At 45.6% G+C, this 25,528-nt stretch overlaps 1 protein-coding gene across 1 annotated transcript; it reads left to right on the top strand.

The window, feature by feature from the left end:
* Window positions 1-7,282: 7,282 nt before the first annotated feature.
* EIF6 (eukaryotic translation initiation factor 6) lies at window positions 7,283-25,098 on the top strand. The gene is made up of 7 exons (XM_077252163.1): window positions 7,283-7,416; window positions 7,502-7,633; window positions 10,790-10,875; window positions 12,138-12,313; window positions 13,240-13,416; window positions 19,546-19,727; window positions 24,876-25,098. The coding sequence occupies exons 2-7, from the start codon at window positions 7,527-7,529 to the stop codon at window positions 24,883-24,885; spliced, it is 738 nt and encodes a 245-aa protein (XP_077108278.1). The 5' UTR covers window positions 7,283-7,416; window positions 7,502-7,526; the 3' UTR covers window positions 24,886-25,098.
* Window positions 25,099-25,528: the final 430 nt, after the last annotated feature.

Here is a 25,528-nt window from a genome sequence, read left to right as displayed (position 1 = left end):
TTCAAAAAAGGGCCATGTCAATTGTTTTTGCAGATCTGCGGCTTTTCTGCACCTATTCCATAATAGAAATCTGCAGGGATAAAAAAGGAAGAAATCCGCACAAAAATCTGCAACGTGTGCACATACCAAAAACAGGCGCACATTCTGACCTGCGTTTTCTGCCAAGAAATTCAGAACCTGCACAGAAACTTCCACAGTAACATCTGCAACGAGTGCACATAGCCTACTAGTGACATTTTTGTAGTGATTTTAAGAGTAATGTATTAAATTCATTTCATCTGGCAACTGTTTCATTTGATTTCTTTATGGCAATATAACCTAATTTGCATGTTATTCCTTTTCTATGCATTATGCACCTTTTATTCTTTTAGCATATTGTTATCTCCATTCTGGGCATAAAATATTGTGTTTAAATAGCCTTGGAATTCTACCCATCTTAAATGCATAGTTTGGTCAATGTTCTTGAACTCCCATGAGTGGATATGATATAGAATTGTATGTATAAAAATCTTGTTGTATTCATTCCTGCTATTTATTAATTGTATATGGCCTTGCACCACACTTGCGACCACCACATATCAGGTAATCCATCTATGTCCAAACTGATGTGTGAAACAGGTCTAATTCATACAGAAAGCAACTATTCAATTTTTACTGCCAATAATTGGGATGATTACATGTAAATGAGTTTTCTGGGACGAGATCCTTAGAATGGGTGATCAATATCTGATAGGTTGGGCCCTTCGATCTCTTGCCTAGTGCCCCCCAGAAGTAACAAAGCTGGAGCTCCACAGTGCTGTTAACTGGACAGTGGCCGTTCTAAGATACTGCAGCTCAGTTTCCATTGGGAAGAAGTATATCTTGGTACCGTGTTAGCCAGTTGACAGAAGAATATTTAGAATTGAGAGTCCTGATGAGCTAAGCCCACCGGCATCAGGGGCTCATCTACAGCATTCTGTAATGCTGTAGATAAGCCCCAATGTATCCTGAAAGATGAGAAAAAGAGGTTAGATTATACTCACCCAGGGGCGGTCCCACTGCGGTCTGGTCCGATGGGCATCGCAGTCCGGGTCCGGCGCCTCCCATCTTCTTACGATGATGTCCTCTTCTCGTATTCATGCTGCGGCTCCGGCGCAGGCGTACTTTGTCTGCACTATTAAGGGCAGAGCAAAGTACTGCAGTGCGCAGGTGCCGGGAAAGGTCAGAGAGCCCCGGCGCCTAAGCACTGCAGTACTTTGCTCTGCCCTCAACAGGGCAGACAAAGTACGCCTGCGCCGGAGCCACAGCGTGAAGAGAAGAAGAGGACGTCATCCTATGAAGATGGGAGGCCACGGACCGCGACACCCATCAGATCGGACCGCCCCCCAGGTGAGTATAATCTAACCTCTTTTTCTCATCTTTCAGGATACATCGGGGGCTTATCTACAGCATTACAGAATGCTGTAGATAAGCCCCTGATGCTGGTTGGCTTAGCTCATCTTCGATTTTGGGGGTGACAGGTTCCCTTTAATGGCTAACTGAAAAGATGGTAACTAATTGCAAGCTTTCGAGACCACTCAGGTCTCTTCATCAGGCAAAGCCTAATACAACATCTGAAGAATCACGTTTATACACACCACAGCACAGAACTGTCATTATGGGTGAGTGATAAAGAATTGTGTCCATAAATAATGGAAAGTTCCTAGATAAGGCTACTTTCACACTAGCGTCGGACGCATTGCTTCGTTGCGAAGTACCGATGCTAGCAGTGAATGCGCCGCACAACAGGGGCAGCGGATGCAGTTTTTCAATGCATCCGCTGCCCCATTGTGATGTGCAGGGAGGTGGGGGCAGAGTTCCGGCCGCGCATGCGCGGATGGAAAAGACGGGAACGACGCACCAAAAAACGTTACAAGCAACGTTTTTTGGTGGCAACGGTCCGACGCAACACGACACAACCGTCGCACGACGGTTGCGACGTGTGACAATGCGTCGCTAATGCAAGTCAATGGAGAAAAAACGCATCCTGCAAGCACTTTTGCAGGATGCATTTTTTCTGCAAAACGACGCATAGCGACGTGCAGTGCACAACGCTAGTGTGAAAGTAGCCTAAGGAGTGAATATTTTATTGTCCTCTGATTGGGGTCTGGTACTGTGTTGTGATGCCCCATAAGGTCTGTGTGCAAATTCCTTAATTGATGTAAAAAAACAAATCCCTGCAACACATTCATTCCTACACTAAGTGTGTCAAAGGTTGTCATAAATTTATACTCCGAGATTCTCCTGTCTCTCTGAGATTTGAAGTTACCTTTCAATAGAAGTAATTTCAGATCCATGGTGCTATGATCAGACATACAGAAATGTTTGGCCACAGGTAAATACATTTTTTTTTCTTTTATTGTGTGGCAGTGAGAATTTATCCTTGTTCTCAGTTTCTGCCCTGTCTCCCCAACATACAGACCCCCATCTCGGAGTATAAATTTATGACAACCTTTGACACACTTAGTGCAGGAAAGAATGTGTTGCGTGGATTTGTTTTTTTTACATCAATTAAGGAATTTGCACACAGACCTTATGGGGCATCATAACACAGTACCAGACCCCAATCAGAGAACAACAAAACATTCACACTCCTTATCTAGGAACTTTCCAACATTTATGGACACAACTGTTTATCACTCTCCCATAATGACAGTTCTGTGCTGTGTTGTGTATAAATATGTGATTCTTCAGATGTTGTATTAGTCTATGCCTGATGAAGAGACCTGAGTAGTCTCGAAAGCTTGCATTTTGTTACCATCTTTTCATTTAGCCATTAAAAGGTATCAACCACTGAGGACTCTCAGTTCTAAACAGGGGCGGATTATAATAGGGTCAATCTGGGCGGTAGCCCAGGGCCCAGCGGTGTGGGGGGGCCCTGGTCTACCGCTCAGATTGCCCACCGCCAGTCAGGGCATTACTGCCCTGACTGGCGTATAGGCCCGGTGGGCAGAGAGGGGGCCCGCATCGGGCCCCGTCTCATATGCTCAGCGGGCCCCTACCGGCGCTGCGGCAGTTTCAGTATTGACGTGCGGGCACGCGCCCGCACGTCAATAGTTAACAACAGCCGCCAGCCAATTGGAGGCTGGCAGCTGAAGTCTGCCGCAGGCGCAGCACACACGTCGCCGGCGTCTGACTTCATTGTCAGTCGCCGGCGAGTGTGCGCTGCAGGAGGGAGCTCGCCGCTGGAGCGCACAGGACAGGTGAGGAGAACTCGTTTTTTTGTTTTTTTTTTCTTTGCGAACGGCCAGATTGCTGGACACACTGGGGATGCTGGAGAGAAGACACTGGGGCAGATTGGAGACACTGACTAGGGCAGAATGCTGGACAGACTGGGGGCAGATTGCTGGAGATACTGGGGGCAATATGCTGGAGACACTGGGGGTGGGGGCAATATTGGAGACACTGGGGCAATATGCTGGAGACACTGGGGGCAGATTGCTGGAGACACTGGGGGCAGATTGCTGGAGACACTGGGGGCAGATTGCTGGAGACACTGGGGCAGATTGCTGGAGACACTGGGGGTAATATGCTGGAGACACTGGGGGCAATATGCTGGAGACACTGGGGGCAATATGCTGGAGACACTGGGGGTGGGGGCAATATGCTGGAGACACTGGGGGCAGATTGCTGGAGACACTGTGGCAGATTGCTGGAGACACTGGGGCAGATTGCTGGAGACACTGGGGGCAATATGCTGGAGACACTGGGGGCAATATGCTGGAGACACTGGGGGCAATATTCTGGAGACACTGGGGGTGGGGGCAATATGCTGGAGACACTGGGGGCAATATGCTGGAGACACTGGGGGTGGGGGCAATATGCTGGAGACACTGGGGGCAGATTGCTGGAGACACTGGGGCAGATTGCTGGAGACACTGGGGGCAATATGCTGGAGACACTGGGGCAATATGCTGGAGACACTAGGGGTGGGGGCAATATGCTGGAGACACTGGGGGCAATATGCTGGAGACACTGAGGGCAATATGCTGGAGACACTGCGGGCAATATGCTGGAGACACTGGGGGTGGGGGCAATATGCTGGAGACACTGGGGGCAATATTGGAGACACTGGGGCAGATTGCTGGAGACACTGGGGGCAGATTGTATGGAGACACTGGGGGCAGATTGCTGGAAACACTGGGGGCAGATTGCTGGAGACACTGGGGGCAATATGCTGGAGACACTGGGGGCAATATGCTGGAGACACTGGGGGCAATATTGGAGACACTGGGGCAGATTGCTGGAGACACTGGGGGCAGATTGCTGGAGACACTGGGGCAGATTGCTGGAGACACTGGGGGCAATATGCTGGAGACACTGGGGGGCAATATGCTGGAGACACTGGGGGTGGGGGCAATATGCTGGAGACACTGGGGGCAATATGCTGGAGACACTGAGGGCAATATGCTGGAGACACTGGGGGCAATATGCTGGAGACACTGGGGGTGGGGGCAATATGCTGGAGACACTGGGGGCAATATTGGAGACACTGGGGCAGATTGCTGGAGACACTGGGGGCAGATTGCTGGAGACACTGGGGGCAGATTGCTGGAGACACTGGGGGCAATATGCTGGAGACACTAGGGGCAATATGCTGGAGACACTGGGGGCAATATTGGAGACACTGGGGCAGATTGCTGGAGACACTGGGGGCAGATTGCTGGAGACACTGGGGGCAGATTGCTGGAGACACTGGGGGCAATATGCTGGAGACACTGGGGGCAATATGCTGGAGACACTGGGGGCAATATTGGAGACACTGGGGGCAGATTGCTGGAGACACTGGGGGCAGATTGCTGGAGACACTGGGGGCAGATTGCTGGAGACACTGGGGGCAATATGCTGGAGACACTGGGGGCAATATTGGAGACACTGGGGCAGATTGCTGGAGACACTGGGGGCAGATTGCTGGAGACACTGGGGGCAGATTGCTGGAGACATTGGGGGCAATATGCTGGACACACTGGGGGCGATATGCTGGACACACTGGGGCAGATTGCTGGACACACTGGGGGCAGTATGCTGGACACAATGGGGGCAGTATGCTGGACCCACTGGGGGCTGGACTGGAGGCATGGGCAGAATGTAGATATGGGGCATTCTTGGAGACACGGGGCAGAATGAAAGACATGGGGCAGGATAGGATCATGGGTCAGGATGGATACGATGGGGATAGATGGGGCAGGATGGGGAGATCATATGGGGTAGAATGGATACTCATGAGGGCAGGATGCGAGAACATATGGCTGGAGCCAGGAATGAGACACACGGGGCCAGGATGGGAAATATTATTATCATAGGGGCTAATTAAGGGATATTATTACTGCAGTGATGTATTTATTTTATTTTGAGTATATTGTTTTAAATGGGGGGGCGGTCCTGTTACTTTGCAGAGTGACACTATGTCGCCTTTTTTTATTCATGTTGTGTAATGTAGAAGTTGGGAAAAATTAAGTAATGTGTTCTGCAAGCGGAGCTCGAGATAACTGTGTTATTTCCTGCAGAGACGAGCCCTGGCTGGAAGAAATGATGGCGGTCTGTGCTGGATGAAAGATGAAGGACTTCACCTAGAGACGTCACTGGTGAGTCAGTGTTAGGGCTCATTTCCACTGGCGAGGAAAACGGACGAGTGCAATCCGATAAAAAATCGGATTGCACTCGGACCAATGTTATTCAATAGGTGTCTTTTCATTTGCGATTTTTTTCTCAGCCGAAATCGGACTGAGAAAAAAAATCGCAGCATGCTGCAATTTGCTGCGAGTCTCGGATGAGACTCGCCAATGCAAGTCAATGGGTGCGAGAAAAAAAACGGACGGAATACGGACCATCCGTATTCCGTCCGTTTTTTACGGATACATCACCATTCTGTGGCCTAGAACACTGTCCATGGTCCTGTAACTGACTGTATAAAAATAGTTGCAGAGAAAAAAAACGGATTGCATACGGATGTCATACGGATGTAAAACGGATGGTGCGATTAAAATTCGCATTACACTCGCATTACAATCGCATGACAATCGCATACGCTACATCCCTTTTTTCGGTCCAGATTACGGACCGATTTGTCTCTCGCCAGTGGAAATGAGCCCTTACCTATACACTGACACTATGCACTGTATACTATATACAGAGGTCCTGTGTACAATGTCACCAGTGATCACTGTATTACCTATACATTATATACAGAGCTCCTGTGTATAATGTCACCTGTGATCGCTGTATAACCTCTACACAGACACTGCATACTAAGTACAGATCCCCTGTGAATACTGGCACTTATGGTGATAGTATTGTGTTTTTTTTGTTTTTTTTTTATCACTGATCAGTATTGTAGTATTCAGTCACTATGTGGTGGTAACATGTGGTCTGGAAATGGTGTTGCGGTATTTGTCCCTTGTATGTGCTATTTGGTCACCATGTGGTGGTAATATGTGGTCTTGACATGGTGTAGCGGTATTTGTTCCTTGTATGTGATATTATTCGATCACTGTGGTTGTAATATGTGGTCTGGTCATGGTGCGGTGGTATTTGTTCCTTGTATGTGATATTATTGGTCATTTTAAAAATTGAAAAATAAATTAAAATATACTTAAATTGTATTGCATATTTTAACAAATATTTAATAGGTTACAGTAGAGTAGGGCCCGGCCAAAAGTGTCTACCGTGTTATGGCGGCGGCTTACAAAATCTTTGTCACATGACTCCCCCGTCACGACCCCCCGTCACATGACCGGGGGGCCCACAGTGTCTGAGCAGCCTGGGGCCCTGGCTACCCTTGATCCACCCCTGGTTCTAAATATGTTTCATTGGGAAGAAGGGGAGCAGAGCCTCAGCACTGGAGAGCGCCCACTGTATAGAGTACTGCCCCCTGGTGGGGCAGTGCCAGATGTCAGCTATAAAGGAGTACAGTTCTCCACCAGGCCCAGAAACTATAAAGGAAGCGGCAATGAATCCGTGAACCCACAGTGACAAGATGGCTGTCACCTAGTCCGATAGGGATGTTACTACCTAGGACACCAAGGATACTATAAGGCGTAAAACACGTCTGTGAACACACTCCCCTTTTCCTCTGCTAGATATTTTTTGTTTGGCCCTACATTTATATGTAAATATACACTGCCGTAATGTCACTGCAGAAGCAGGAGACAACGTTGTGGAATAGAAGGAGGCTGCCAGAATGTCCATGGACAGCACCGCACCGGCAGCTGCAGGATGGCGCTACTGGAAACAGCCACAGTAAAGATGGCGCCGCCAGCCTCTCGCGTCACTCTTACGGCCGCTTTCTATTGGTTGCGCTCCTGACCCTTTCTGACATCTCGGAAGTGGAACCTTAGCGCCCCGCCACGTGTTTGGTTGGGGACGGGAAGTTGGTGGAGTGCTCGTTAGCGGAGCGAGGTAAGACGGTGTAATATACTGCTAATAAAGGCTGACGACGCCGTGCGGCCGCGGTATGCAGTCAGCGTGTTTTCTGTGTTTGCAGTGAGGACGTCCTGTGCTCGGCGGTCATGGCGGTCCGCGCCTCCTTTGAGAACAACAATGAGATCGGCTGTTTCGCGAAGCTGACGAACACGTATTGTCTGGTGGCCATAGGAGGGTCCGAGAACTTCTACAGGTGGGTGACGTGTCTCCCTCACTTGTGGTAAGGGGGTTTCTACAGCCCGCTGACGTCACACGGCGGTCACGTGTTATGGCGGCCACAGGTCTGAGCTCGGCTCTGCCTATGAGGGGCCCACGTGCTAAGTATCAGGGTCTGGTAATCACAGGTGGTCACTTATAGATCAGTAGGATGGAGACCCTTCATCCAGGCCAGAATGGGGCTGCTGAAGGTTGTGCTCTCCTTCCTCTGCCAGGCTCCGGCTGCCATCTCTATACCATTGGCCCCAATTTCCAACCTCTTAGATGTCAGTGAGATAATTGAGGTAGGCTGGCTGTGATCCGTGCCTGCTCGGGTAGCTGCATGTAGGTTGGTGTTGTCTGTAGAACACAGCTGGCAGCGGACACACTATGTCCCGGTTTCCCCGGTGCGGACCTTGAGCAGCTCTTGTGTCCACAGACATGACCCCTCACACATGCAGAGATCTCCATTGGCCGTACTTGCTGCCTCACAATGTATGGAAGATATGCTTGGTAAACAGCGATACCGCCTGAAAGAGCTGGGAAGTTTCCTGGACACCCCACGTCTCCTCTCCCTGCGCTTCACTGTGCTTTCTGGGCAATGCAGAGTTGTCTACCGTTTCACCAAGAGCAGAGTCTGTCATCTGTGGCCTGCAGGACGTGAGAGCTACTGAGGCATCCTCAGGGCAGAATACAGCAGGCCAGGAGCACACTGGCGCCCCTTAACCGCTTCACCACCTTGGGATTTTCACTTATTGCTCCCCTTCTTCCCAGAGCCATAACCTTTTTTTTTTCTGTCAATATGGCCACGTGAGGGCTTGTTTTTTTGGCGGAGTGAGTTGTAATTTGGAACAACACCATTAGTTTTACTAAATGCTAAACCCGACCTGCCATTATGATTCTCCAGGCCATTACAAGTTCGCAAACGCCAAACGTGTATAGGCTTTTTCTTATTTATGTGATGAAGAAAAATTCAAAGTTTATGTAAAAAAAAGACAAACACCCTAGCGCCATTCTCCGGGTTCAGTCACTGCTCTGAATATACAGAGCGGCGTCTGTAACCACGTTGCCGCCACCAATGTGGAGTCAGTGTCTCTTAGGGACGGGTGCGTGGTTACAGCCGCCGCTCTGTATACTTGGAGCGGTGAGTGAATTGGTGCTGCACCTGTGATTGGAACTGGAATGCTGCTGGGGGTAATTTCTCCCTGCAGTGTTCGGGTAAGTTTGGGCGCCGGGTAGGTTAGTAATGCTATTAACCTGCAGATTAACCCCATATCTGCAGGTTAATAGCATTTTTCTGGTGACTGGTTCCCTTTAACATGATACGTTAACTGTATAGTGGCCCATAATATATGGTAGAAACTGCAGTCTGAGGTATATATTGGGAAAGGCTCTGACATGTTTGAACAGAACCTTAGGAGAAAACGTCACTGGTGACTGCATCATGTACATACAGGTAGTGTGGGGCGGACACCACCACAGAACTTGTAATAGATAAATGGTAATTATTCCATTACAGTTTGGCAGCCGCGACGCATGCAGGGACCATTCTCTTAGTGGCTGGTTCTTACATTGTCACTTTTTCAAGGGGAGGTTCAGTACCTTTATACTGTTGACCTATGATTGTAATAGTTTATCAATGCAGATAGCTGGTGGGCTCCCGGCACCCACACTGATTAGCAGCTATAATGTCCAGCAGTCTGACAAAAGCATTGCATAGGAGCTGAATCACATTTTTACATACTGAGTGTTTAGTGGCTCCTGCAGGGCTATGCACAGGGCCGGACTGGCCATTTGGCAATTCTGGCAAATGCCAGAAGGGCCTGTCTGGTCGTGGGCTTCCTTGTCTGCTACGTTGTTAACAGAATTAGTGTTTTCAAGACACCCATACTGTTAAGAGTTGTGATGGCGCACAAAGTTGCTGACTCCGTCACTTACCTCAGCAGGCCATGGGTATCATTAGACATATTGGTCTTGTAGTAAATATTCCTTACCTCCATCCAGGGTAATATTAGTAATATATCCCCATCTGGTACTTGGGGACAGTGACAGCATGGGCCTGTGTGATTTCAAATGCCACGGCTGAATTTCGGCCCCAGTCAGTACCTGGCTATGCGTGTATCAGCTTATTCTTTTAGTCAGGAGCTATATATATCTGTGATATTAGGCAATGGCTACTAAACTGTGTATGGAGCAGTGGTGGTGTGCCCCGTACACTGTTTGCATCCGGCCACTGCAGGTGATTACAGCTGATCGGTAGGGTGCTGGGCCCCAACTAATGTTTATCATTGGGACAGGTCATTAGTATAAATGTACTGGACAACCCCTTTAGGCTACATTCCCCCAATGAGCTTTTTGATTATGTAGAATCTCTGCACCCATTATTTAAATTGGGTTACTTGATTTTTTTTTCATTGCTTTTGTGTTTTTTTTTTTTTTTTTAAGCATGTGTTTTTTTGGTCTTTTTGGTGTCATGCTTTAAATAAAGCTTTCTCTTTGATAGCCAATACTGGAAAACTAAGCTATAATCAAAATAATTCAGTACAATTATCGGAGGGGCCCAGAAACAGCATTTGGTCCTATAATTACCACCAAATATAATATAAATTATACAAGTCTTTATGACAAAATTATTATACTTTATGAACATACACCAAAAACACAATTGCAGAAGATAAAAACCATAAATAAAACCCCCAAAATATGCAGTGTGGCAAGATTAAAAACCGCATGATTGACCATAAATGGTCAATCAAACTAGAATTAATAACATGGGTATGGCTGTAACATATCCTTGTAAACCTATATGAACAGCCAATGCTACATAAATAAATCACTTAGTTATCACCTAGGTAGTCAGCAGACCCCCTGCATTACAGTCCACATAATAAAGATATCAGTCAGACCCCTATACCTACCGTGTGCAATCATGCACAGAAGAACCAACACTGCCCAGAAGAACCAACACTGCCCAGTACTCTGATGCGCGTTTCGCTTATAGCTATGTCTGGGGGCCAAATGCAGGCTTCTCCGTAGGACAGGGAAGTTTTTGAAAAATACATAACTGAAAAGAATACATATTACCAGGATTTATATTTAATTCATGTTAATGTTCTATACTGTACAAACAATCCTGCTTTAATTTTTCTTACAGTGTATTTGAAGGCGAGCTCTCCGAGACCATACCAGTGGTGCATGCGTCAATAGCTGGATGCAGAATTATTGGAAGGATGTGTGTAGGTATGTACAGATCACAACCATGACATGACATACAGCAGTTTATATAAAGAGATGTTAGTTTTAAAATGTTTGTTTTGTGATCCCTCTTGTAATGTTGCAGACTACAGTTCACACTGCCCCCGAAATGCTTTACATTGTCCAGGTGGGTAGGCATCAGACATCAATCAAGCCTATGACACTTGCAGATGTTCAGATAATCCACAAGGCAATTGATCTGTATCTGCTGACTAAATGCCAACAGGTCACACTGCTGTTTTGCTGCAGCCTGTATAAATCCTAAGGCCATGTGCACACGTTCAGGATTTTTCGCGTTTTTTTCGCGTTTTTTTCATGCATAAGCAGCATCTATAGTAACAAGTTGGTCACACTTGTCAAACAGTATGTTTGACAAGTGTGACCAACTTGTCAGTCAGTTTTCCAAGCGATGCGACAGATCGCTTGGAAAACTTTAGCATTCTGCAAGCTAATTACGCTTGCAGAATGCTAAAAAAAGCGAGAAAAAAAAATGCGGATTTCTTGCAGAAAATTTCCGGTTTTCTTCAGGAAATTTCTGCAAGAAATCCGGACGTGTGCACATACCCTAAAGGGGGTTTCTAGGTGTGTAACATTGATGACCCCCGGATGATCTGATATGGAAGCCTTATTCAAAGGATAGGCAAAACCGTATTAGTTCCAGAAAAGACTACGTGTTCAAAGAGGTTTTCCAGGTTAACAAGAAAGGTTTGCAGTAACTGTGTGACAACAGACTGCTGAATTGAGACAGTGTGCGATGCAGACACTGTCACGATTTCTCTGTATTTCCTCATGTAAGTGGGTGGTCGAGTGACTGCATGTATGCGATCTGTGTGTTTGCGGACACATTATGCTGACTAGACTCTCATCCCTTTCTGTGTTCTATTGAGAGAAGTGCAGAAAAATCGAATTGCTACGTGGCTGCGAGTACATATCCTATACATGCATTCACGTAACCATGCACTCACATGGGGAGTACAGGGTAATCATGACAATGTGCACATTGCACACTTTAATGATTTGGCAGTTGCATAAACTGACTGCAGACTTTTCTTCTCGACCCCTTTAACAAAGTTTTTATGGAGAATGGAAGGCAAATTCTGATAAAAACCCTCACTGTAACACCGTATTTGTCTGAAATATCTATTAGCTGCTTGTAAGGAGCATAAAGATATGACCTAAACATTAAATAGTCTATAGGTTATTTCTTTTCTTTTTTAGCTTTGATTTTGTGTTCACATTTTATGTAGGAAACCGAAATGGCCTTCTAGTCCCAAACAACACAACAGATCAAGAACTCCAGCACATCAGAAACAGCTTACCGGACTCTGTACGAATCCAGAGGGTTGAGGAGAGACTTTCCGCTTTGGGGAATGTGATGGCTTGTAATGACTACGTAGCCCTTGTACACCCTGATCTTGACCGGGTATGTACTGTTTGTTTTTTTAATATCTACTGTAAACATTTCTTTAAATTCTCTTGGTCTTTAGGCATGTTGCCTTTGATAAGCTGGACAGACACTGTCTACGCTGTCTAGACCAAGGCATGTCCGTGCAATCTTCTCCCTGCCCAGCACCAATGGCTAACGTGTCTCCCTGCCAGGCAAAGGACAATGACAAGCCACCGGGGATATGTCTTAGATGAGACACCTAGTCCCCGGATGGCTTTTCAAAGTATCTTTATTTTTAAATGTTGCAGTGTTTCAGAGAGACTTATCTGCTGCAATCGTACAGCATGAATCTGATGATGCCGTTTCCTAGTCCCAAGCAGTAGACCATTCTCTATCTGTACTGTCCAAAACAGAGAACATCGCTTTAAAATGAATCCTTTTTAAACCAACAAAAGAACCCTATACTTGCCTTTTTAAGTCTCCTCCAGTTTGGTATTTCCACAGACACACCTATTCTGGACTTATTCCGGTCTTTGTTTCACTGTTGCTGTCGCCTCCACTCATTGTGGCCAGCAATTAACAGTGGTGCTCCCAAAACTGTGAGGTTGGCCTTACCAGTAAGGCACGTTTCATAGAAGTGATCATGTGCTGCCTGCTATTGGTGACAAATAAAACAACTGACCTGATGGATAGGGTGGCTAAAGCGCTGGCCATCCATGGTGGGTCAAATTGCTGCACAATTTTTCTACAAATTAGTATGTAATTTGGTCATTGCAGTGGGAACGTTGTCGCCTACTGTGGCCGACCACGCTGTTTGGCCCTAACCTAATGTTTTGTTACAAATAGTTCATCATTGATCCATCAAATTCTTCCCTTCTGTAAAAATTTAAGACAAGACACTAGGATAACATAGAATAATTTACTTTCTATAATCCCTGCTCTTTATTTTCTTTGTGTTTCAGGAGACAGAGGAGATACTAGCAGACGTTCTGAAAGTAGAGGTTTTCAGGCAGACAATTGCTGAGCAAGTTCTTGTTGGCAGTTACTGTGCCTTTAGTAATCAGGGGGGTTTGGTTCATCCCAAAACATCAATAGAAGATCAGGATGAGTTGTCATCATTACTCCAAGTCCCCTTAGTGGTAAGTAAAATAAGATCAGAATGAATGCTACTTCAAAACGCTATATAAAAGCTTGCTTCTTACCTACTGGGGAATTTTGGCAAGTTTAGTAATTTTGAACATATAGATAAGGGTATGTGGGGAAAAAAATGGGAGTCAAATTTGGCTTACAGATTCCACAGCCTGGGACTTTTGTGCTTTTCCCTCAAGTTTGCTTTTACAAAGTAAATATGCTTGTTACTTTAATGGTAAATTGCCATCAATATTTAACCCCTTCACCCCCGGAGCTTTTTTCGTTTTCGTTTTTCGCTCCCCTCCTTCCCAGAGCTATAACTTTTTTATTTTTCCGTCCATATGGCCATGTGAGGGCTTATTTTTTGCGGGACGAGATGTACTTTTGAACGATACCATTGGTTTTACCATGCCGTGTAACAGAAAATGGGAAAAAAATTCCAAGTGTGATGAAACTGCAAAAAAAGTGCAATCTCACACTGGTTTTTTGTTTGGCTTTTTTGCTAGGTTCACCAAATGCTAAAACTGACCTGCCATTATGATTCTCCAGGTCATTACGAGTTCTTAGACACCTAACATGTCTAGATTATTTTTTTATCTAAGTGGTGAAAAAAAATTCAAAATTTTGCTAAAAAAAAAATTGCGCGATTTTCCGATACCCGTAGCGTCTTCAATTTTCATGAACTGGGGTCGGGTGAGGGCTTATTTTTTGCGTGCCAAGCTGGCGTTTTTAATGATACCATTTTGGTGTAGATACGTTCTTTTGATCGCCCGTTATTGCATTTTAATGCAATGTCGCGGCAACCAAAAAAACGTAATTTTGGCGTTTTGATTTTTTTTCTCGCTACGCCATTTAGCGGTCAGGTTAATCCTTTGTTTTTATTGATAGATCGGGCGATTCTGAACGCGGCAATACCAAATGTGTAGGTTTGATTTTTTTTAAATAGTTTTATTTTGATTGGGGCGAAAGGGGCGTGATTTGAACTTTTATATATTTTTTATTTTTTTTATATTTTTAACCACTTTTTTTTTTTTTGGCATGCTTCAATAGCCTCCATAGGAGGCTAGAAGCATGCACAACTCGATCGGCTCTGCTACATAGAGGTGACATACAGATCACCTCTATGTAGCAGAAAGGCAGGTGTACTTTGAGCGCCGACCACTGGGTGGCGCTCAAAGCAATCGGCCATCAACAACCATAGAGGTCTCAAGGAGACCTCTGGTTGTTATGGCGATGCACTGCTGACCCCCGATCATGTGACGGGGGTCAGCAGTGCGAGCACTTCCGGCCGGTAGCGCTAGTTAAATGCCGCTGTCAGCGCTTGACGGCGGCATTTAACTAGTTAATGGGCGCGGGCGGATCGGGATTCCGCTCGCGCTCATTGCGCGCACATGTCAGCTGTACAAAACAGCTGACATGTCGCGGCTTTAAGGTGGGCTCGCCACCGGAGCCCACCTTAAAGCAGGGGATCTGCCAGCTGACGTACTATTCTGTCAGCTGGCAGAAAGGGGTTAAAGGGAGTCTTGCCAGGATTTTGCTACCCCCATCTGAGAGCAGCATATTTGAGGCTCCGTGGCTGCATTATTTGCGTCTATTAGACAGCCACAGCACATACAGGGATTGGCTAACAGCCGCAAATCATGCAACTGCGGGGACTTGGAACATATTACTCAAGCACCCACGATACTTTGATAATGCTATTTCAGAGCACACTCATCACTAACGGAGACCCTTATTCCAGCGGAGTCATTTACTGGATTTCTTGCTGAAGTTTTATCTGCTACTGATGTACCAGTTATCTGAGTTTATTATAACCCCACCCACACCTCTGGCAGATTTCTGCCTATGCACAGTGTACACAAAGCTGCCAGTCCGTGGTGGGGCGGGGTTATACACAGCTTATAAATATGGAGGACTACTTGGCATGAGATTTAATAGTTTTCTACTGATAAAATCCCTGTTTTATCAGCAGGAGATTATCAAAAGTACAGCAAGCAGCCTAGCAAGTAACATGTCACTGGAATTGGGGTCTCTGTCCCCATGTCATGCTGCTGTCATTTTAGGTGGCAAAAACCTGATGACTTATTCCCTGTTAAAGGGAACTTGCCATGTTCCCAAACGCTGATAACCTGGATATATGGTGCTTATCTGCAGGTTAATAGCATTGTAATGCCGCACTGAAAGACTGGCTACCGGGAGGACATGAACTTTATTACTCCAGCTGTCAGTCATACAGGCATGGCCAGCTCTGCTGCAGTCACTGCTCAGAACATAGTGAGCAGCGGCTCTAACCATTCCTCGCCACTGACTGATAGCCGTCTCTGCACAGATCCACTGCAAGTCAGTGCTGGCAGCTCAGTTACAGCGGTCGCTCACTGTGTACTGAGCGGTGACTGTAGCTGTGCCGGCAGCACCATTATGACTGAAAGCTTGAGACTGCCGAGAGGAATAAAGATTTTCTTCCCAGTATCCAGTCTTTCAGTGCTGGGGCTGCACAGCGTTAGAATGCTATTAACCTGCAGATTAACCCCATATGTAAAGGTTTATAGCGGTTTGTGACATGACCGTTTTCCTGTTAAAGGGAACTTGTCAGCAGGATTGTGCACAGTAACCTACACACTGTCAGGTCGGCGCCGTTACACTGATTAAAATGATACCTTGGTTGATGAAATCCGTCTTTGCAGGAAAAAAAATGCTGCAAAAACGCACGTTTTTGCATGCGTTTTTGTACAGCAATGAAGGCTTTTTTTTAGCTAAATAAAGATATTTTTTTTAAAAAAGTTGTGATTTCTTGGCTCAACACCAAGTTTTCATGCTGATGCAGTGTGGCATCAGGGTAATGGGATTAGAGCAGCAGATGTCATTGACACTTAGCTCTAGGCCTAGTAATGAAAAGGTGTCAGCTGGACACCCTCATTACTAAAGGTACCTTCACACTAAGCGACTTTGCAACGATAGCGATCCGTGACGTTGCAGCGTCCTGGATAGCGATATCGTTTGTGTTTGACACACAGCAGCGATCTGGATCCTGCTGTGATATTGCTGGTCGTTGATGAAAGTCCAGAACTTTATTTGGTCGTCAGATCGGCGTGTATCGTCGTGTTTGACACCAAAAGCAACAATGCCAGCAATGTTTTACAAAGGTAACCAGGGTAAACATAGGGTTACTAAGCGCAGGGCCGCGCTTAGTAACCCGATGTTTACCCTGGTTACCAGTGTAAAAGTAAAAAAACCAAACAGTACATACTCACCTTCTGCTGTCTGTCACACGTCCCTCGCCGGCGGCTTCCCGCACTGACTGTGAGTACCGGCCGTAAAGTAAAAGCAGAGCACAGCGGTGACGTCACCGCTGTGCTGTGCCTTACGGCCGGCAATCAGTCAGTGCAGGAAGCAGACGCCGGGGGACGTGTGACAGACAGCAGAAGGTGAGTATGTACTGTTTTTTTTTTTTTTTTTTTACTTTTACACTGGTAACCAGGGTAAACATCGGGTTACTAAGCGCGGCCCTGCGCTTAGTAACCTGATGTTTACCCTGGTTACCAGGGGACTTTGGCATATTTGGTCGCTGGAGAGCTGTCTGTGTGACAGCTCTCCAGCGACCACACAGCGACGCTGCAGCGATCGGCACCGTTGTCGATATCGCTGCAGCGTCGCTTAGTGTGAAGGTACCTTAAGCCGATAAGTAAACACACACAAACCTACAAATACATTGTCACCAGCCTATGTAGGAGTGTTATCAGAACGAGTGTACATAGGCTGTAGCTAAACAGCAACTGTTAATTTTAAAGAAAAAAAAAATGTTGTGCGCTCTCGCAATTTTAATAACCAGCAGATCAAAAGCCGACAGCTGGGGGCAGATGTTTATAGCCTGGGAAGGGGTAATACCTATGGAGCTTCCAAGGCTATTAATATCAGCTCACAGCTGTATACTTAGCCTTTACTGGCTATTAAAATGGAGGACCCCCCCCCCCCCCCCAAAAAAAAAAAAAAAAATGACGTGGGGTACCCTTATAATTAATAACCAGCAAAGGATATGCAGGCAGCTGTGGGCTGATATTAGTAGCCTCGGAAGGGGCCATGGAAATTTGCCCCTCCCAGACTAAAATCAGCTCTCAGCCGACCCAGAAAAGGCGCATCTATAAGATGTGCCAAATTTCCCACTTGCCCTGTAGCTGTTGCAAGTGGGGTTCATATTTGTGGGGTTGAGGTCACCTTTGTATTGTCAGCTGACATCAAGCCCACAGGTTAGTAATACAGAGGTGTCTATAAGACCTCTATCCATTAATAACCCCATAGTGATATTGTATAAAAACAGACACCCAGAATAAAGTCCTTTATTTGAAATAATGACACTCCTTTAATGAATTAATAAATCTTAATTAAACCATATTTGCCAAACGCCTAATCCACCGAAGCCAATGTCTCCTGCAACAAAAATAAAATAAACCACAAATATTCCTCATCTGTCAGCAGAGAAGATAATCCATAATGTCCCACGATGATCCTGATCACTTTGAGAGCAGTCACTTCAGTGATGTGACTGCTCTCAAAGACAGCCGGCAATACACTGACAGGAGGTAATTGCTCTCACAGTGTATAGCACTGAACTGCAGTGAGAGAGTTCACTGGAGTTCATCAGCTGATCAGCTCCGGTGATCTCCCTTATGGCACCACTGCAGCGTGGGAAAGTTCTCACGCAGCGGTGCCGTAAGTGAGAGCATCGGAGATGAGCAGCTGATGAACTCCGGTGAACTCTCTCACGGCAGCTCAGTGATACACTGACAGGAGGTAATTGCTCCCGCAGTGTATCGCCGGGTAGAGCAGTCACATCTCCCGATGTGACTGTTATACACGTGAGATCCCCGTGGGACAATATGGATTACGGAGACTACGGCACACATGGAGTATATGTTGGATTATTTTACATTATTTCTAGGAGACAAGGGAATCCGGGATTGGGCGTTAAGGTGAGTATGTTTTTTTTAATTTTTATGTGAATATGTATGTCATTTTACTTTAACTGTGAGCACAGGTACCAGCAGATGATACTACTCTCTCATCAGCAGCACCTGCTGTCACTGTTATCAGTGACAGCAGATACAGCCCGATGGAAGCAGTAGTCTCATCGGCCCACGCCAGCTTTTTGCTGCAGGATCACTCGGACATCATGATTCCGCAGCACTGTGACTGACAGTACTGGCGGTAATGTTACCGCGGGTGACAGTCACAGCTACGGGATCACGCTGACAGTCTTACGACTGTCTCACCGGCGGTAGCGTTACTGCTGATAGGAACCACCGCTCCGTTGTTTCCCATGCTGTCACACAGATGACAGCGTGGGAAACCCCATAGGAAGATGGTAAAACGCAACACAAAAACTCAGCAAATCTGCAAACATTTTTATACCTGCGTTTTTGCTGCGGATTTGACTGACTCAATTGAAGTCAATGGGTGCGGAAATGCTGCAGAAATGCACAAAGAATTGACATGCTGCAGAAAAAAACGCACTGCAAATACGCACGGAAATTTACTGATCATGTGCACAACACTTCAGGATTGTCATTAAATAAGCTTGCATAAGGATTCCATTACATTTTTGGACCATTTCTGCGAGGAAAAAAAGCCACAAAAACGCATCGTGTGCACATAGCTTAAGAGGCGCTTGGTTCACTTAGGGGGCAAGCCTCTTAATCAGTCAGGGCACATTTCACAACTGGCATGCCTCATCAGAAATCTTACTCTAGTACCTTATATACCACAACTGATCATCAATTAGATGGCCTAGTTTTGCCACATGCACTTCCTGCCGAAATGCCGTCTACTTTATCAGCATGAAAATATAAAGTCGCAAAATTTTTGCACAACACCATGTTTCACCGAAATATATGAACTTTTTAAGATGGTTTAATTAGGAATATTCTTGCATGTACAAACAAGGCACCATTTTGTTATAATTTTCATTGTCTTTATTTCATTATTGAATTACCAAAAATATAACCCTCAAAAAGCGTGTTGTGCAAATCAGTATGTATAAACAATGTTAAAACATTATATTTTGAAATTCGAGCATTCAGTTAAAATGTATCCTGTCAAATCCTAAGCACTAATTGACACTAACTTTAATTGTCTTTTGACAGGCTGGTACAGTCAATCGAGGTAGTGAAGTGATTGCAGCAGGAATGGTTGTCAATGACTGGTGTGCTTTCTGTGGTCTAGACACGACCAGTACAGAGCTGTCAGTCATAGAAAGTGTATTCAAGCTAAGCGATGCTCAGCCAAGCACTATTGCAACAAACATGAGAGACTCTCTAATTGACAGGTATGATACTGTTTTCTAGCTTTTTTGTTTTAGTTTACAGCACTAGGAAACCTGTAGTCTGAAACTAGAGGGTGACTTTGGCCATGACATAGGTCACAAGGCCAAATATTGCTGTATGCTCCTAATACATCACCCAGCTTTGCGCATAGACTTTCCCCTGCTCCTAGCATTGTGATGGTATGTTCATCCAGCTCTCCTACATGAAGCGCACATAATACATCACCCAGCTTTGCGCATAGACTTTCCCCTGCTCCTAGCATTGTGATGGTATGCCTTTCAGCTAACCCCCAACTTACTGTGTGATATTTATGACCTTGTTTACTTAGTCTTGATTGTATGCATCTGGTCGACCCTTAATTCTCTGACCAAGATGAGCAGAGACCACTCCTCTCTGCTCCACACCTGACCGCACTTAGTTTTCCATATATTGCATAGCACAAGTCTGCATGACTTTAGTCTGCAGTGTGATTTCTAGAAGTGTGTTCTAAAAGTGTGGATTACATTAGAATTAAAACCTGAATTGGAACTGAAGGTAACTGGCCAGTCACTGCAAACAATGTTTCTGTTTGTTGTCACTTTTACCCCTATAGTCTTTCACTTTCTGCTACCTCCCCCAATCCCCACACCAAGTAAGGAACTGTTCATCTCCTCTTCAATCCTCCCCATCCATCTCACCTCCTCCTCAGAACTGTTCCTTAACATACAATCCTCTGTCTCAAAGCACAGGCAGCCCCCTCACGCTCTCTCCTGCTCCCACCTGCTAACACTATCTCTGCTCCTTCTCACTGCTGGTGATATCTCTCCAAATCCTGGTCCTCCTCACCATATTCCCACAGTCATTTCTACCTCCCATCCACGCTCCATCACAAACTTCCGTAACCTCTCTAACCTTATACCCATTCGCCCAGCCCCCGCTTCCCCAGTCCCACTAACAGGAGCTCTGTGGAACGCTCGCTCTGTCTGTAACAAGCTTTCCTACATCCATGATCTTTTTGTTACTACCAAACTTTCCTTCCTCGCCATCACCGAAACCTGGCTCACCCCTTCTGACATGGCCTCCCCTGCTGCACTCTCTTACGGTGGCTTCCACCTTTCTCACACACCCCGCCCCAGCAGCAAGCATGGTGGAGGAGTTGGTTTTCTCCTGTCAGATAACTGCTCCTTCACCCCAATCCCACTGCCACCCTCTGTTACCCTCCCTTCCTTTGAGGTGCACTCTGTGCGCATCTACTCCCCCTCCAACCTCCAACTGGCTGTCATTTACCGCCCCCCAGGGCCAGCCACCACCTTCTTTGACCACTTCACCACCTGGCTACTTCATTTCCTTTCTGCGGACATCCCCACTATCATCATGGGCGATTTCAACATACCCATTGACACTTCCCTCTCAGCTGCCACTAAACTTCTATCTCTCTCTTCTTCCTTCGGCCTCACTCAATGGTCTTCTGCAGCCACTCACAAAGATGGTCACACACTGGACCTCATCTTCACCCGCCTCTGCTCCCTATCTAACCTCTCTAACTCGCCTCTTCCTCTCTCTGACCACAACCTTCTCACATTCTCATCTCTCTCCACTCCATGTCTAGAGTCCCCACCCCACAAACTTTCACACCCTCGCAGAAATCTTAAACATCTTGACCTACATTCATTCTCTGAATCCCTCCTCCCTCTCACAGACATAATTTCCATACACAATGCGGATGACGCTGCCGCTCTATATAACACCACAATAGCTGTAGCTTTGGAATCTGCTGCCCCACTTACACATACCAAAGCTCGCAAAATCAACAGACAGCCCTGGCACACCAGCCTGACCAAAGAACTGAGGCGAGCTTCCAGGGCTGCTGAGCGCAGATGGAAAAGATCCCACTCCAACGACCACTTAATCGCATTCAAACAGTCCCTCACTACTTTCAAGACCGCACTCGCCACAGCTAAACAAACCTACTTCTCATCTCTCATATCCTCCCTGTCTCACAACCCTAAACAGTTATTCAACACCTTCAATTCTCTCCTCCATCCCCCAGCACCTCCTCCCTCCTCACTTATCTCTGCTGAAGACTTTGCCTCATTCTTCAAGCAGAAGATTGATAACATCAGAGACAGTTTTGGTCAACAAGCCCCAGAGCCCTTCCTCCCAACTTCCCTACCCTCCACCTCCAAAACCAACTACTCCACCATTACAGAAGATCAACTCGCCACTCTACTCTCAAGATCGCATCTCACCACCTGTGCACTTGACCCACTCCCAACCCACCTCATCCCAAACCTCACCACAATCTTCATCCCAACCCTAACCCATCTCTTCAACCTATCACTAACAAATGGTGTTTTCCCCTCAAGCTTTAAACATGCCTCCATCACACCTATCCTCAAAAAGCCCTCTCTTGACCCATCCTCAGTATCTAGCTATCGCCCTATATCACTTCTCCCCTATGCCTCAAAACTACTGGAACCACACGTCTACCTTGAACTGTCCTCCCATCTCTCTTCTTGCTCCCTCTTTGACCGCTTACAATCTGGCTTCCGGCCACACCATTCCACTGAAACTGCCCTAACTAAGGTCACCACTGACCTTTTAACCGCCAAGAGCAAGCGACACTACTCTGTTCTCCTCCTCCTCGACCTGTCGGCTGCCTTTGACACAGTGGACCATTCCCTATTATTACAGACCCTCTCATCCCTTGGCATCACAGACTTGGCCCTATCCTGGATCTCATCATACCTAACAGACCGGACATTCAGCGTCTCCCACTCACACACCACCTCCTCAACTCGCCCCCTCTCTGTCGGAGTCCCACAAGGTTCAGTCCTTGGGCCCCTGCTCTTCTCCATTTACACCTTTGGCCTGGGACAGCTCATAGAATCTCATGGCTTTCAGTATCACCTCTATGCTGATGACACACAGATCTACATCTCTGGACCAGATATCACCTCCCTACTAACCAGAATCCCTCAATGTCTGTCCACTATTTCATCCTTCTCCGCTAAATTTCTGAAACTTAACATGGACAAAACAGAATTCATCATCTTTCCCCCATCTCACGTGACCCCCCCAACGAACCTATCCATTACAGTAAATGGCTGCCCACTCTCCCCAGTCCCACAAGCTCGCTGCCTCGGGGTTATCCTTGACGCTGATCTCTCCTTCAAACCACATATCCAAGCCCTTTCCACTTCCTGCCGACTTCAACTCAAAAATATTGCACGAATCCGTTCATTCCTCAACCAAGAATCTGCAAAAACCCTAGTCCATGCCCTCATCATCTCTCGTCTTGACTACTGCAACCTCCTGCTCTGTGGCCTCCCCTCAAACACTCTCGCACCCCTCCAATCTATTCTAAACTCTGCTGCCCGACTAATCCACCTGTCCCCCCGCTATTCTCCGGCCTCTCCCCTCTGTCAATCCCTTCACTGGCTCCCCATTGCCCAGAGACTCCAGTACAAAACCCTAACCATGACGTACAAAGCCATCCACAACCTGTCTCCTCCTTACATCTGTGACCTCATCTCCCGGTACTTTCCTACACGCAACCTCCGATCCTCACAAGATCTCCTTCTCTACTCCCCTCTTATCTCCTCTTCCCACAATCGTATACAAGATTTCTCTCGCGTATCACCCCTACTCTGGAACCCTCTACCACAACACATCAGACTCTCGCCCACCATCGAAACCTTCAAAAAGAATCTGAAGACCCACCTCTTCCGACAAGCCTACAACCTGCAGTAACCACCGATCAACCAACCGCTGCACGATCAGCTCTATCCTCACCTACTGTATTCTCACCCATCCCTTGTAGATTGTGAGCCCTCGCGGGCAGGGTCCTCACTCCTCCTGTACCAGTTATGACTTGTATTGTTCAAGATTATTGTACTTGTTTTTATTATGTATACCCCTCCTCACTTGTAAAGCGCCATGGAATAAATGGCGCTATAACAATAAATAATAATAATAATAATAATAATGCATTACAGCATAATGCTAGTGAATGGGGGTCCTATTTTGAACCTCAAAGTACCAGGTCACTCAACTTGGAAAAAATCCAGATTATAACTTTTTGTGAGTTGCAAAGTGACCCCCTTTCACTCACACTATGCTGTAGTATAGCAGTGAAACTTGTCGATCTTTGGCTGCAAACCACAGTGTGTATCCCCAGCCTAATTGTGGAGTACATATAACTGCAGTGTTTATGTGCATTTTTGCTCTGCAACAAAGCTGTGAAACTCTTTAGGGTGCAGCTTGTACCCTTCTTGCACATTCAGAAGGAACGGAAGATATAACTGAAGGCCTTACACTCCTTTTGGCTAGGCCCACTTCTGGCATTTCAAACATTATGTTTAAAACCACAAAATCCCCATGTAAGGGCATGTGGATGCAGTTGTAGATTCTACTGTAAAAGCAACCCGAAAAGCACTAAAGGCTCAAAAGGATGAATATATGTATTATAATGTAAGAACTTGTTTATTCATATTGTGTTCTTTTGATAGTCTTTTAACCACTTCAGGTTTCCAAAACACTAAAAAACCACTAAGCTGTTAAAAGAATTCAGCTGACTTTCTTCAGGCGGTTTTTTTTTCGGCTATATTTTAGAATGCAAGTAATTAAAGATGCTCAAAGTTGCCAGCATGTCACTGAGCATTTTGCCAGCGTTTTTGCTTCAAAAACTGCTAATGTTTCTTTCTTGCTCAAAGTAGATTAAAAATAAAAGCATCCAACAAATGCCAGTCCAAAAAAGGTGTCTCAAAACTGAAGTACAAAACACCAAAAAACCCTTCAGTGATCAAAAATGTTGTGCTAACTGCTTTGGTATGGAAGAAAGATGTATAGCACTACAAGCTTAGGCTGGTTTACAATAGCATATGCAAAGTTGTCTGAATGCCTTCCAGAAAGTGTATTAGTTTTTTTTTTTTTTTTTTTTTTACATCCGCATGTCTATTATGGACACCTGCATTGCATCTGTTTTTTTTTTACATGAGAAATTTAGTAGGAAATTGAATTTAATGTAAAGAATTGTAATGGATCCATGCAAAATCCATAATATTGGGATGGCAAGTCGTATATAATGATCTGTGGGTTTTTTGGGTTTTTTTTGTGTGTGTGCACTTTTATTGACTTTTATTTTTTTTCTCTCTTCTCCTTCCTTTTAGCCTTACATAACCTGAGTATCCTGAGATCAGCTGCTTGGCCATTAAGAAGATCACTGCACTGTATTACTTACGCTGCTGCTTCACCTGCTAAATGATGTGCGCGTTAGTTTAACAGATGTTTGTGTACAACCTGCATTTAAAAGGAAACAAATAATAAATTCAAACAACTGTATATTGCACTTAAACTCTTTAAAATGTAATAAAATGCATTTTTAAAACCTAATACTGTAATATGTATTTGTCCATAAAATCTAAGGCCAGGTTCACAGGGGCATATTTTACAGTCCCTATATGTACCGCAATACCTGGGATAAGTCTCCTAACCCAAACTTATAGGCTCTTATTAGGCTGTATGTTAGGGGTCAGTAAACCCGTAGTCAATCAGGTCTATGTTTGGAAAAAAAAAAAAAAAAAATATATATATATATATATATATATATATATATATATATATATATATATATATATATATATATATATTTTTTTTTTTTTAATTAGTTGTAGCTGTGGCTGCAACTTGACTGTGGACGAAAGTGTATGTGTTTAAGGTATTTCAGTGATGTGCCTCTGATCAATACTGTAACTTTCTAACTGTGGCAGCAGTTGTGACTGTTTTCCTTGACCCATTTCCTCTGGGTCATGATGTGCAAAAC

This window comes from Ranitomeya variabilis, chromosome 4 (assembly GCF_051348905.1).
Source record: "Ranitomeya variabilis isolate aRanVar5 chromosome 4, aRanVar5.hap1, whole genome shotgun sequence".
NCBI lineage: Eukaryota > Metazoa > Chordata > Amphibia > Anura > Dendrobatidae > Ranitomeya > Ranitomeya variabilis.
The sequence above is the reverse complement of the archived record's forward strand: the minus strand, read 5'-3'. Positions and strand labels throughout refer to the sequence as shown.

Excerpts from the sequence above, each read along its gene's own strand:
- EIF6 (XM_077252163.1), top strand. The coding sequence starts at position 7,527 with ATGGCGGTCCGCGCCTCCTTTGAGAACAACAATGAGATCGGCTGTTTC. Across the intron at positions 7,634-10,789 it reads GGGTCCGAGAACTTCTACAG|TGTATTTGAAGGCGAGCTCT; the intron begins GTGGGTGACGTG and ends TTTTTCTTACAG. Across the intron at positions 13,417-19,545 it reads TACTCCAAGTCCCCTTAGTG|GCTGGTACAGTCAATCGAGG; the intron begins GTAAGTAAAATA and ends GTCTTTTGACAG.